At 30.8% G+C, this 15,648-nt stretch overlaps 1 protein-coding gene across 1 annotated transcript in view; it reads left to right on the top strand.

The window, feature by feature from the left end:
* The window catches only part of LOC123305393 (lachesin-like), a 98,613-nt gene extending 83,367 nt beyond the window's left edge, over window positions 1-15,246 (top strand). Inside the window, exons 4-10 of the mRNA XM_044887099.1 lie at window positions 7,631-7,816; window positions 8,812-9,004; window positions 9,121-9,249; window positions 12,876-12,995; window positions 13,616-13,628; window positions 14,336-14,445; window positions 14,951-15,246. Of these exons, the coding sequence (XP_044743034.1) occupies window positions 7,631-7,816; window positions 8,812-9,004; window positions 9,121-9,249; window positions 12,876-12,995; window positions 13,616-13,628; window positions 14,336-14,445; window positions 14,951-15,246 (1,047 nt within the window). The remainder of the gene's footprint in view (window positions 1-7,630; window positions 7,817-8,811; window positions 9,005-9,120; window positions 9,250-12,875; window positions 12,996-13,615; window positions 13,629-14,335; window positions 14,446-14,950) is intronic.
* The last annotated feature ends 402 nt before the right edge of the window (window positions 15,247-15,648 follow it).

The raw sequence follows: 15,648 nt of genomic DNA, 5'->3' as shown, positions 1-15,648 counted from the left end.
AATTTTAAATAAATAAAACATTAAACTACTTGAATGAACAATGTGTTTGTTTTATTGATCAACTCTAGAAGCTCAGTTGATTAAGGCGCAACCAATTCCCTTCGGGGTTTGCCTAGAGTAGCGTGTTCTATTTACGTCGTCACAACAAAAATTAATTTAATTAGTACTTGTGATGGACTGTTTTAGTGCATCGAATATGCATGAAGGAGGTGTACTCGGCCTCTCACAATAATTGAGGAGGTGATGAATGAAATTATCAGCGAATAAGGTGGTAAAACACATAATATGGTATCACAATGGGCTCCGTAGCCTAAGTGTGTGTGTGCTACATGGACTGAGAATGTAACTTAACATATTAGTCAAATATAATAGTACTTATAACTCCAAAAATAAACATTTAAGAAACACCCGATACGTAATTCTCTTGCGATCACATGAAGTCATGAAATGATAACTCTATTTAACCTATAGATCATCTGATTCGTGTCTTCTTTCAACTCAAAGACCATTTGATATGTCTCTTTGAATAGTAAATATTACAACAACAAATTATTTAAATCCTTCTGCTTTGCACTGAAAATGAGGCGCACTGCATGTTTAAATCCCTACAGGTTCTGTAGAAGATGGATTTCTTGCAGCTTCGTGCATTTTTTGATATGGACTGTGTGTACTATCAAAAAATTAATTACGTGCGTACATATCTGTTGCAGATGGATTGTCGAATCAGTTCTTTTGCTAAATTGTTAGTTGTTTTATAAAACAGTTCCGTTATGTGTAACACCCGAACAACCATCTGCTGGATTGTCATAGCAGACTGCCAACTGAAGACTACTACCCAATTTTAGACGTCTGTCAAAGTTACTTTTAATTGTTTTTAATGGAAATAAAACTATTCATTTATTTAATATTTGAAATGATTTATTGCAAAGGTTTGCTGTTATTACTGATACAAAGAAAAAGTAGCAAGTACTTATAAAATTGCCAGTAAAATAACGAAAAACGACATTGCAGTTTTTGTAATGACTATTGACTTTAATTGAAGTCACAATAATTGAAGTAAAAGTAAGCAAAAAGCAGTTAGTCAAAACCACTTTTGACCAACTTCATTGAGTAAGAGTACTTTTGACAATTATTTCAGCCAAACGTATTATTTTCGAAAGTCTGCGGTCAAAAGTACTTTTGATGATTTGACCGGCTAGAAGTTTTAATTGGAACATATAAAGCGGAATAACTTTGAATTCGTATTACATTGGCAGCAAAATATAAAACCAGATTAGAGAAGTTTTAAGGAGTACAACAATTGTAATTCGATTGCAACAGGAAATAAGCTTTTCAGTTCTTTCAAATTTCCTTGTACCAAAAAATATTTACTTTCTACCATTTTTAGAATATATTTTCTTACAACTATTACTTTTTTCACTGTGTATATATTTGCAGCCAATTAATAGACTGTGAGCCCAGAGTGAAATTAAAATTCGGCATTTATTTTTCACGGACTTTTAAAAGACTGAAAAAACTGAAAAGAAAGAAAATTGAGGTTTTACCCGTGGCCTGAATGCGCTATCAATGCAAATAGCTATGTGCTATAAATTACGGGCGTTTTTTTTAAAGCGAGTTAACTTTAAATTGAAATTAAATCAATAAAAATAATATCATTATGAAATTGGGTTCATGGAATTTTGCTAATTTTGTGCCATTTGTGCTTAAATAGTTTGGATCTGCGATCATCGTGACTGGGTTAGAAGAAAATAGTCCCTAGATGTGAGATCACACAAATTTAGTATCCACGTATGGTAAGTTTTTGTCAAGGTGTTATTCATTCATTTTAAAGACCCGAACATATTCTTAATTCAAAAAGCTTCTTCCGTTAAACATCAGATTGTTACAAATGCGCATATTCATTAAAACTTTAATGAAGATACCACAAAATTCGTTTTATCACATCTGTTATAAATATACGATATTATTTTATAAAGATAACTTGCCGTTACCCACCCGATTCGCTGAATAATTACTTCTATATAAATATTTATAGTGACGCAATACTCGTTCTTCCCCCTCTGAACCCGTAAAGGTCCCGTCGACACCACACATGCTTTCGACCTAGTCTTTGGAGCTCGTGTCCTTCGAAATATGGTATATATCTATTTAAAATAGAATGTTATTACATAAATTTATAACGAAACTGTTTTTATTGTATATTTTGAAAATAATTTAAAAGTTACAAAGAATTATAATTTACTTATAAAAGCATAACAGAAACGACCGAAGAAAATATTTAAACATTATATGACGTAATAAATTGAATTGGGAACCGTTGAAAATTTGGCGAAAACCGTTTTAATAGGTTTTTATTTAAAAGTTTTTATTTTAGCGAGTTTTTTATGAGGAATATTTGTACTTTGAACAAAAAAAAAAGCCTTATATTTTATTTCAATTTGTTGTCGTACATAATACTGAAAGGAAATTCGACGAGATGGAATATTTAAAATTATATCCCACCAAAAAAATTCTGTAAAAAACAAGCCAAGTCTTGATGGAGCTGCTTGTTTATCTCTAAAAAGTAATAAAATCTAGACAAAGTCGTGCCAAGTATAAGGTGCCTTACTGCGATTTCTTTATTATTATAGTTAATGTTGTGTGACTTGGCCATTGAAGGGTACACAAGAGTACAAAACCAGGTGCTCCATGACACCAATCTGAGACGACGTCAACGTCCACGGTCAAGTCACGCAACATTAACTATAATAATAAAGAAATCGCAGTAATTAACCTTACATTTGGCACGAATTTGTCTAGATTTCATTACTTTTTAGAGATAAACAAGCAGCTCCAACGAGACTTGGCTAGTTTTTTACAGAATGTTTTTGGTGGGACTTCACTTCTTTTTGTAGAAACGTGGGCATATTGATTTATTTTTTTCAGGGTCACCAGGTACTCCAGATCTTCGATTATCCTAGTTTTCCCTTTATGTGGCCATTAAACACTAACTCTGTACCAAATTTCAGCTCTCTGAGCTTATGGGAAGTACTAGTTCTATTCTGATGATCATGAGTGAGTGTCATAAATGCGAAATTTGCTTTCGCTTAACTTCGGAACTAAATGACCTACAGACTTGAAATTTTGGATTTTAAGTAGGTGATTATAATGCGGCGAAATGGTTCCAGTAAAGGATGATACGACAGTGTTTGCTTAGCGCTCGACTTGGCGGGGGCACTGCCGTGCCCCCGATCCCATTCATTATAAATCAGAAAAACTGAAATAGATCGAGTTACAGTAACAAGGTCGCTAGGAAAACAGTAATATTCTGGTTGAATTTCAATATTATTTATAATAAACAATTGAAATTAAATACAAAAATTAATAATTTTCTTTTTAATTCAAAAACCCAATTTGGCTAGTCGTTCAGAACTTATGCCATTAAATACAGACGCACCAACAATTTTATACATAAAAATAATTAATTATTATAATATGTCTAACAAAGAATATACATAGAATACACGGAATATAATAAAAAGGCATCTTGTACCGACTTATATAAAATATGTATATTTTATTTACTGTAGGTTGTAGGTAGATAGTAATAGAAGATTATTAAGAGGACATTATTTTATTTATTAAGGTAAATTGCATTTTCATTATTGTTTTTTGAAGAGGACATTAAAATTATATAATAAATACTTTTAGAACTTGTTTTTTTGTTAATATCTATTATACCTACAATACCGACGACAATATTTATTATATAAGTATTTTAATGATTATAAAATGAATGTTTTGTTTGTGATGTGTGGCTTATAGATCAGTGGCGTAGCCTCCAGGTAGCAGAACAGCTAATGACCCCCAGACTATTGAACACAAATGTGCTGGGAAACAGAAATCAGCCGTGCTGACTAATGTCTCAGATAATCATCCTGTTTGCAAAGCTTCTCTAAAACGGAAACTTTTCTCTCTCACAGTAAATCGTAACTACACTAACAATGGTAATTTTCTCAGAATTAATTTGAAAAGCATTAGTTGAAAGCATCACAAATATTTTTCTATAAAGAAAATCATGACAAATTCGTTTTTCTATGAGTTACGTTTAGAGAGTTCGTTTTCAGCTTATTTATTTTTCTTTTTTGTCAAAACTGTCAGCATAGATGGTATTTTGGTGGTTTCGCTCCCAGATTCTTTATTTGGTCATTTTATATTAAGTAAATGTCGTTGTTTCTATGAAGTAAATAGTTCATTTATTCTAAAAACTAAGGACACACAAATTTTCGAAAATATCAACTTAATTCATTACAAATGCACTCTCAAACTTGAGAAAATATCTTAAAAATTGGCAATGTATTCGTTGAGGACAACGAGGCACATATTTTACAATGGAACAAGAGTTATAAATTAGCTTTTATAAAAGTACGTTATTGTGTTGCAAAATATACGCAAAATAAAATTTTAATTTAAATAAGACGTTTTCATTTGAAACCATTTGAAAAGTGAATACTATATATTTTTACAATTTTTTGTGTTTGTTTTTTTTTCTGAATTGTGTAAATAGGAAGATGGTGACAAAATTAGAACTGTCTCCGATCACCAAAAATACTCTCTACGCTACTGTTTTACATATATAGCATACTTATTATATAACTAAATGAAAACCCATCGAATAGCCCAAAATACTACTCATTATTCTATTTCATTATTAGAGAAGTAAAAATGATGTATGTTATTGTACTTTTAATAGTGCTATTTAATTGTAAAATTCTTTTGTTTAATCTTAATTACGATTCGTCAAAAACCCAACAGTATTTAAACATACCAGTCCCTTTTGAACTCGACCAACGACAGTAAAAAAAAATGCTTCAACATTATTAAAATAGTAAATATTACAAACTAGAGACCCGCCCTGGCTACGTACGGATCCAATGCTGATACTAAATATGCTACAGAATGCCTTCATATACAATAATGTGTTTCTTTCCGACATCACATTAGAAACCTCTAAAATTATCAGTGTTATATACATTATTTATACTATAAACATTCCTCTTGAATCACTCTATCTATTAATAAGACCGCATCAAAATCCGTTGTGTAGTTTTAAAGATCTAAGCATGCAAAGGGACAGACAGCGGAAAGCGTCTATATTTTATCCTATGTAGTGATGTATTTCTGGAGTATAAGATCTATTCAAAAAGTTTCATGCTCTTTCAAATCAAAACCTTATGATTTATTTTTTTTGATAGTTTCCTTCTGCTTTAAGAAAATGGAGCTTTCAATTTAGAGAAATGATATGTTAATTTATTCTTTCCCAATTTGATTACTTGTAGAACAATCTACTTTTAGAATAGTATATCATTTTATAAACAGATTGGAGTGTACTTTTTTTGCTTCTTTACTTCAAAGTTAAAGAAGACGTCAAAGCATTTAGTCGTATCTTTTCGTAAATCTCCTTAATGGTCTTCAATTTTGCTTCATATACACCGCATTGATTGACAGTCGAAATGATATCGAACGACACGGTTTTCAGAGTACCAACTTACTTCAGGTATACGAAATAATGTCTTTTGACTTCTCGTTCCATTTTTCTTTGATAGATATTCTCACTTAGAACTTATTCTCGATGTTAGCTCAGTACAGTAGTATGTTTTAAACAGATCCCAAAGTTATGTAATTTTGTAAGATCCAAACATAAATATAATGTGTCTTAGTCTAGAGAGTACTTTTAGTCTAAAAATCGTACTAACTGCACATTATCTGCAGATAGATTAATTGTCAATTGGATAGATACTGAATTATCTGTCTCAACTATCTTAAATACTTTCGATGATGAAAGTTGCTCCTGTTGCAATTTGTTTAATTTTTGAATGCAACTAACATAAATTGATTTGTCGTGGAGTCCTTAATAGCTATTTAAATGTTTAAATATGACATAAGTTGGTTAAAAAAGTTAAAGCAAATCAAGTCTAATTGGGTAGATTAATGATTGATGACTTATCGATGTAAAACGTTAACCGCATTGGCTAATTTCTATATTAAAAGGTAAAACCCGGTTGGTTGATTTTCTATATTAAAAGGTTGAAGGAAAATGTACATTGACATTGATTGAAATATAACAAAATTAAAACGTAAAACTAATTATTAAAAAAATTAATTATTTTTAGTTTAATTATTAAATTTTTTATTTACATCATTTAATTTTGCATGTTAATATAATAATATTATAAATTTGTCAAATTAGTATAATAATCACGTAGATCCACGCTGCACAAGTTTAGTTCACGTTTTGTAAAAACATATTCTTACATAAACGAACTTAGAAGTGGCTATACGTTGCAACCAACGCGACATCCGATCAAACATTGAATCAAATATTTATGAACTTGTTCTTCAACAATAACATAATTTTCATATACTTACCTTAACGTTTTGATGTCTTAACTTTAAAAACCATTTATAAAAGTTAAATATTTAATTTATTTATCCGTTGATAACATTATTAAGTAAGAAAAATTAAATAATAAAGTTTTGACCATCTATAAACCACAAGCCCATGCTGAAATGTTTCGAATGAAATAACCCACCAGGAATCATGTTGAAAAAGATGCACCTATATGTAAAAGAAAGTTTAAGCTCCATGGTGTCATTTATGATGGTACAGGTGAGTACAGAGGAGAATGTCACACCCCTTGGTGTTTCACCCCTGCACCACCAAATATGTATGGCGTTGTTGGAGACTAGCTCTGCATAAGTATTCGAAGCGAATTACATAAACGCTCTACAGAAATAAACACGTAGAACTTCGGAAATTGATGGTAGATAAAAAAAATTTTTTTACTTCCATTACCGAAGTTTCAAGATTTATTTCTGTACAGCATTTATTCAATTTGTTTCGAATATCTATGCAGAGTTAGTATCCAACAACGCCGTACATATTTGGTGATGTAGGGGTAAGACACCAAGGGGTGTGACATTCTCCTCTGTACTCTAATGTATCGCGCAAAAATGACACCATGTTGCTTAAAATTACTTTGACATATATTAGCACATTTTTCAACATGACTTTTTACCCGAAAAATTTCAGTAGAGGCTTGTGGTCTACTAATTTAGATATGAAAATCGAGTAGGCAAAAATTTGGATTATTATTCCATATATGATTAAACATTCGACCCAATTTTTCGTACACCCTAAATACATTACAATAGTCGCCAGACCGTATACCTGCATGAAACATTGTTATTCGGAAATATTTCCTTGCAGCATTTTATTTTACGATCACAAGAAATTTTTTAGTTAACGGCAAACGGTGCATGTTAAAGAGTTTTTCCTGAAGAATAATGTTTCTTGCTCAGGCGACTGCTACAACGTTTTTTAACAGAAATAAAACACCAAGGGCTAGAATCTAATCCTTCAGTTCATAAACTGATGTTTTAGCAGTTTAATAATTTCTTACAAGAAAGTATATGTTTTTACAATCGAAAACTTAAACATTAGTAGCAATATTTAGTAATCTACTTGTGTATTTTTTAAATTAACTATAAACAAACAAAATAATAAATATTGATAAAAAAATTACGATCACCTATTTATTTTAATCTAAACAATAATAATTTTGGGTGGGCTATGTGGTATCTAATTTAGGTTGCATGGATAAAAGCCGATACAAAAGCAATATTGGCCATTCACGAGCACGTTATTACAAATAATGCTCGTTTGTCGGTGACACATAACGATTATAATACATGGACGTTACACGTACGAAATGTACGTCGAGAAGATCGTGGACAATATATGTGTCAAGTGAATACCGATCCAATGAAAATGCAGGTAAATAGCTCCTTTTTTTATTATTATGACGATATGAAATTTTCAGGAACAGAAACACATACTTTCAGAAAATCTGATCAAAAGAATTCCAACCTGAGTGTCAGTGCAAAGCACACACTTCAGGAAATTCGAATCTTTTGCCATTTTATTTTTTTACTAAAACAGAAATCTGGCATCGTAACATATCTTCCAAATATTCTAATCAGAAAAGAGTTTGCCTAGCTTGAATTAGATCGAGGTTCTTCATCTCTCTGGCTTAATGTTATTTGTAAATGTCACGGGTACAGCAAATAGTTCACCTTGAAATTGACTGAGGCTTATTCTACGTATATTTTCAGGCTGTTTCCATAGTTTGAGCAACACTGTTAGTATGTGCTAGCCAGGTTGTGGTAAACTGTAAAGTTGCAAGTTTATACTTATCCAGTTTTTACTGCTAAACTATCTCTAATCTATCCAAGCGAACAAAACGGTCTTTAGATGGTACTGTGTTTTCATTATCATGCTAATAAATGGAACGGGAAATAATTCAGTACATGCACAGCCAAAATGTTTGATGTCAAGTCAAGAGGCTAGCACCTTTTATCAACGTTCCTGTAGCAACGAATCAATGTATTGGAACGGCGTCGAGCTGATCACGGTTTATAAAACGGCAATCACAGAGCCAAGTTTACCTACCATTCACGATAGAGTGGTTGGTTACACACTTCTTACAAGCTTATACATACTAACACAATTCCTTAATATGGATTCTTCAGGAGTTTCGCATGGTAGTATGTTCGAAGTACTGAGGATAGCATATAAACTACCGTAATATTATAAAAGTTTCTCTGTATAGAACGCTTTTTAGTGATTTGAACACTCCATTTCAATTAATTAATAAATTTCGTTGAATAATTCTAAAACAAAATTTCTCTCAATGGCACTGCACTTATGTTACCATTATAAATATTATTGTAACTTAATTATAACAAAAATAAATTTTTATATTTTTACAGACAGCATTTCTTGAAGTAGTGATACCACCGGATATTATATATGAAGAAACATCCGGTGACATGATGGTACCAGAAGGTGGATCAGCAAAATTAATATGTAAAGCACGTGGTTATCCAAAACCATTTATAACATGGCGACGTGAGGATGGTGGTGAAATTGTAGCACGTGGTGGTGTAAATGGTAAAACAAGATGTCAGTATTAAAAAAAATGTTATATAAAAAAACAAATATTAATATTACATATATATTTAAAAAATATATATAAAATATAATCTATTTTTCGGTTATGTATCTTTTTTATTTTGCAGCAACTGTTGTTGAAGGTGAAGTGTTAACCTTGACAAAAGTAACACGTGGTGAAATGGGTGCATACTTATGTATAGCTGCGAATGGTGTGCCACCATCTGTCAGCAAACGAATGATGTTATTAGTTCATTGTAAGTTTAAATTCTTAAATATGTGATGACACAGTGGATATAAAGGAATTGTTAACTTATAAGCCTCATGTTACAATAACACACATATTTGTGACCTGGAAAAATTTTTAATCAGGAAAAACATTTAAACATTTGTTAACTTCCTAACCCTCAAACAATCTAAAGTTTCAATACAATCTATAGTTACCCTAGCGTTATAATATCCTATATTTCCAAGCTATCTCTTAAGCTGGAACTACTAAAGCTTAATAACTTCTATTTAAGAGATAGTTTGTGACCTTTGAATCTAACTAGAGCACATCTAAGTAGTGGCTTTGTGCATTGTGTAAAGCACATGTGTAACTGTAGAAAATTAACATTTATCAAAGCTTCTGAATGTCACCGGACATTTTGAGTTTTTTGGCAAGTCTTTTTCCAATAAAAATGCAAGATTGAATTTTTTTGTATATTGCAAAAAAACATTGTTAGTTACAACAAAAATATTTTAGTAAAAGAATAAACTTATTGGAGTTATTTATAAAAACAAATAGCGGCCACGAAATTGCTAACTCGTAATCTCTAGCCGCAAAAAATTTTGTACGGCATGTTTATTTGATAATCTTTTATTGCATGTTGGGATAAAAAACGATGTAAGCAATTACAAAAGCCTGTATTGCGATGAAGCGCACTCTCAAGTGAAACAAATCAATCTATTTGCTCCCTTAGAATCATCTAAGGATTAAAGCATTTTCTTAACGACTCATATCACGAAAATGTGGGGCCTAAATCCTTCGATGCTCTCCATAAAATTTCCTTTTTTGGGTGTTTTGATGACTAAGTAAATTGGTCTTCGTTTGAAAAATTAAATTAAGGCCAATGGCCAACCAGATGCCTCTCCGAGACATTATGAAGAAAATTTGACATGTAATTATTGAAAATGACAGACTACAAAATGAAAATACTCATTTAATCGAACAATAAAGAGTGTTAACAAGATAGGGCGGACATTTGGCTAATATTTTGATTCAAAATTAATTACAATATGTGTACACCATATTCCTAAAATCCGCATACCTCTCTCTGTCTGATAAGAACTTCGTGAGCCTATATTTCTTCCTTTTTCTTTGACAAAATTACCTTATATTTTTAGTTTACACCACCCATGATCATCCATAGTACCAAGTCTGCGAAACAGAAGTTGGCAATTATGAATAAACATCTTTTATAAATTTGTTCCACATCAGCTAAACTAAGGATTTTCACATAACTGAAACTGACATTTAAACTCTTTGATACGATATTCGTCTTCTTCCTCTAACTTTGGAATCCACCCATTTACCTGTCAGAACAAAATGTTCAAGTATTTTTCTTAACACTGTGTTCCAAGAAACTTAATTACCTAACCCTAAGTATTTATATTATTTGTTTATTTACACCAGCATATTTAAATAAACGTTCATTGTATATGTGCCGGGTTCAAAATATTCGCTGGCATCGACGTAGAAACCATATTTCGGTTGCTTCTGCCAGCTTCCGATGGGTTTGGTTATTGTGCATACTTCACTTGCGTACAGCAGTATCGGCCATATACATAGATAGATAGCATTGCATCAGCCAATTCTTTGTTTTGTTTGAGATATTAGTAGCTGGCACATAAATGTGCAGAACAAATTCCTAGCTTTAGTACACCATTACATATATAAGGTCACGCAAGAAAAATCTTAAGAAATATTCAAAAATTTTATTATAAGTAATTAAAGCCTCACGCTGTTTTTTGAAGACCATTTACCACGCACACTCCCATGAAATAATTGCAATTAAAAATGACATCTTTAACACACATAGCATTGGATAAGCGTGTGAAGATGACTCATTTCAATTATTTGCAGTGAAAAGAGGCTGTTTCGATAAAAATCTATTATTTGGATCCATAAAATATTAAATTAAATACTACATTCAGAGCATTATTTTTAATACTACATTAAAAGCATTATTTTATTTTTAATAGAGGGGAGTATATGTGTATTCATCATAGTATATATGTATATTCCTCCTTAGGATATGTGTGAGACAGTATGTGTAGAGTTATAAACAGTAAAAAAACTTGATTTATAACCTATAGTTATATATATACAAAAAGCATGGGTAATAAGCATATAATTTTCTCTCACCTCAGCGCAGAAAGTGTCAACTTTCGTCCCGCTGTGCAAAAATAATTATCGGTTTCTGCCTCCGTCGGGGAGAAAAATAGTATACACACCACGGGAGCAAGTAAAGAATGTCTCAGATACAATGTCTTAAATAGAATATATTAAAATAAATTAAATTAAAAAAATACTAAAAACTATTTATAGCTTTATAAATCGATCTCAACTGTTAAATTTATCCCAGTTTGAACGATAGTTTCAATAGACTCTCTTTGTCATACTCTCTGTCAACTGGCCTAAGCATTAGTTTTGCATAATCTTCTTGATTGACATTAAATAATCGTATAAATAAAAAAAATAATTTATATAATGGTGATAAATCATTATGTAATGTCAAACACAAGCACTGAGTACATAAGTGGATGATGCTTCATAATGCCACCACACTAATATTATTTATTTATCATCATCATCACTTTTAGTACATCATGCAACGGAACACAAGTGTGTAAAGTTTTTTTCTTTTGTAAAAGGGTCAGTTAAGTATAGGCAAACCTATGTTGTCAGTTCGATAAATAACCAGTTGAAATATTTGTCAAATTTTTTTTGCAAAGCCCCTATTAACAATTTCGTCAGAATAATACGTTTAAGCAAACAAACCCTGCGAGTTGTTTTCAAACAATCAACGTTTATCTTCCTAATTACATACCATTTCAAACTTACTATTGATTAGAAGTAGCAAACACACATTTTTTTTATAGCATTGTCTCGAAAACATTTTAATTGTATTTCATTATAATTGTTAAGAATTTCGTTGGAAACTTTCGATCTGAATCACAGCGAATACAATTTTGAATCTATTTAATAAAACACGTTATTGACCCCCACTTATGGAAGAAGGGGAGGTAACGTTTTACATATAAAACTGAAAGTACAGATTTTCGTATCTACTTTGAGTCTCTGAATTTTGACAAAAAGGTGCGCCACTGCATCCTACACTATCTAAATTAACTTTGAAAAATTGTTTAAAAAGGAATTATGATTGGAAATTTTAAATATTAATCCTTACTAATATTATAAATGCGAAAGTCACTTTGTCTGTCTGTCTATCTGCTTGGCCTTCACTTATAGTCCTGTATTTTCTGTATTTTTTAAATTTTAGGAAGGAAAGGGCATATAAATATTAAAACGTATACTATACAGCATGCTCTTTAATCAAAGGCCAAGTTTCGTTCATTGAGATTCGAAATTAAGTGCGTATTCAGGTGAAAAGTATGGATTGAGAAGGGTGGAGAGAATACTATTTGTTTATATATCCAATCATTCTTTACATTTTTTTAATTACTTTTGAAGAATATTGGATTCTTCCAGCAAAGCGGATGAATAAAGACTAATTTAAAATATAAAACTTATGTTACTTTCTATATTTAAAAAATTTAACTTTATATCCATATTTAAAATATCTTTTCGTATTAATTTAAATACTTATTGTTTGTTTAGTTCATCCATTAATACAAGTTCCAAATCAACTAGTTGGTGCACCAACGGGTACTGATGTAACATTACAATGCCACGTGGAGGCCTCACCCAAGGCTATTAATTACTGGACACGAGAATCAGGTATGACCATTTTCATTTATATTTAACATTATTTAACGTTGGAATTGTAATTATTGGTTAGCACGGATATTATCATTTTGAGTAAGTAAAATTGGCTATTAACTTCATCAACTAATCCACGCGAATAATTTAAAAACAATGACGATTTTTTTAAACTAAAACAAATCGATCAGAGCAATACCATCAAATTTTTCGTTCAGATCATTCATTTTTCATTCAAGAGATATTGTTGTATAAGTTCCTACATCGTCTTGTTAGAACCACATGTCGTTGAGATCCTTATCTTCCGAGTTGATCTTTCAATGTTATAATTATAATCTACTTGTGCCTGAATTTGTGAAATATAAGGCAAATAATATTGTAAAGTTTAACGGTTTATGCTCTTCATTCAACATTGCTACTTACCATAATGATCGGCTACATATTGCTTCCAAATATGGTTAGGTAGCGTTACCGTTTTGATCGCTATATAACGGCGTAGTTTGAGTGCCCCTAGAACTAAAAACATTATATGTAGAGACAGGTCATGTATCTTTGGGCATATAAAAAAAACTAATTTTGAAAGTCATTTTACGCTCAACTAAAATCTTCAGATATTTGGTGTTTAATCATAATTTTAGGTCATTTATTTCGGTATTTTTGATGCTGTTTCACTTCTCTAGAAGTGTCACCATTTTTTTGTAACATAAGATTTTCTAAACCTCTGCATTTTTGTTCAAAGCTACAACGTCTGCATGTAGCTTTAGGCAAGCATGTTTGAATCTTTTTACAACCAGATTTAGCTGGGAAAAAATTACATATTAATAAAAATCACATTTATTGATTACCCAGATTTCAATTTTATTAGCACTGAAAACAAAAATCATAAATATATAGCCACATGCATGACATGTCTTCGTCTCAAATTTAACAAAGATGACGTAAATAAATTTTAGTTAGACTCCAACCAAAAAGTATGTATTTACATTAATTACTCTTAAAACTGTACTTACCCATACTGTATTTAGTAGTAGCAGTTACGAAACACAGAATTTAGAAAGAAAATAATTTTTTTTATGTCACTTTTTTTCAAATTATTTACATTATGTTGATAATAAACTAATCAACTGGTAAAATATTGTTGTAATTTTGAAAAACGACTACTAAAAATGCCCTCCGATTATCAGAAAAATTTATCGATTTCACAAGTTATGGGTACTGTCCAAAGGTGCACGATACGATTTTCTCCTATAATTAAATTATTATACTTGTTGTAACTTTGATAATCAATTTTTTCCAGGCGAAATGATAATTTCAAATGATAAATATGAAATGAATGAAAGTAATTTATCATATTATAGTGTACAAATGCGGTTAACCATTAAACGATTGGAAAAATCAGATTTAGGTGGCTATAAATGTATATCGAAAAATTCAATTGGTGATGCGGAGGGTAATATACGGCTTTATGGTAAGTTTTATTCTTTTCTAGGCATACGTTTTTCACTTCCTAATTTTGGAAATTCTTAATATTACCCTTTAAACAATTGAAATATATTGTCCTGTTTTCATCCAAAACTACGATTAATATAGAAGGGCCTTTGATTAAACGTAATTTTTGGCGTCATAATACCAGAATCAATGCGTAGGCATGACGCCATATTGACACGGCCATAAATTTTCAAGAAATGAACGAGAATTCCACGGATATCAGAATCTTGACATCATGAACAGTCAATTAAAATCATTTGGTCATAACCGCATGTATTATTTTTACATTCTTAAGAAGAAGCACTTATTCGTTTTGTAAATTAATTTTTATGATGTGTCGGCTTTTCATGACGTCAAAGTTTAAATTTACGCATGGTGATATCTCCATCTTTGATTTAACATACAAAATAAACATATTTAAATATATGGGTGGCAAATAGTTACAAAAAAATCACTATTTTTTCTCAAAATCTATTATTTAATAGAAATGGAATTACAAAGACATAAAAAACCAGGTTTGGACGATGATCCAAGTGAAGAAATATTGTTAAGTAGTGGTAGTGAAAATGATTTATTAGAAGATGGACATCGTAGTTCTTCAGGTAGCAGTAATAATCGACAATTATCGTTACGTGAACCTAACGATATATCAATAATACCAGAAGATGGGCGACCAACTTCAACAAATTGTGGACCATCAATACTACGTCAATATCAAGATCTAGTGACCCTTTTAATATCAATCATATTATTCAATTTATTATTTTGTTATTATTCATAAGTTCTTGAGACAAGTGTCTTTGTATATTATGTTATATTTAGGGGATAAAATTTTATTCATACAGAAAGATTTGAGATACTGTATTTTATTTTAAAAAGCAGTGGTGAATTTTTTTTTGAGGTTTTGATTAGAAAAGCACATAAGTTAACAAACGTTGGTAATAATTTTTTGATATTATTTTTGCATATTTACTTCCAGAAGATGTCATTGAATCAGAATTAATAGTTTGCCAGAAATTATTAAGAAATTTTCACATCAACTTATTTAAGTCGAATACAACTTTTTAGATTTTTTTAGTAATGCTGCACAAAAGAAGGTCATAAGTTATTTTTTCGTAGAGTTGACCGTTTTCAAATTTTTAATTCCTATTCATAACAATTTCCCGAACATGAACATGTAAAT

This window comes from Chrysoperla carnea, chromosome 1 (assembly GCF_905475395.1).
Source record: "Chrysoperla carnea chromosome 1, inChrCarn1.1, whole genome shotgun sequence".
NCBI lineage: Eukaryota > Metazoa > Arthropoda > Insecta > Neuroptera > Chrysopidae > Chrysoperla > Chrysoperla carnea.
Note: the sequence above shows the minus strand (reverse complement) of the source record. Positions and strands in the feature narration are given on the sequence as shown.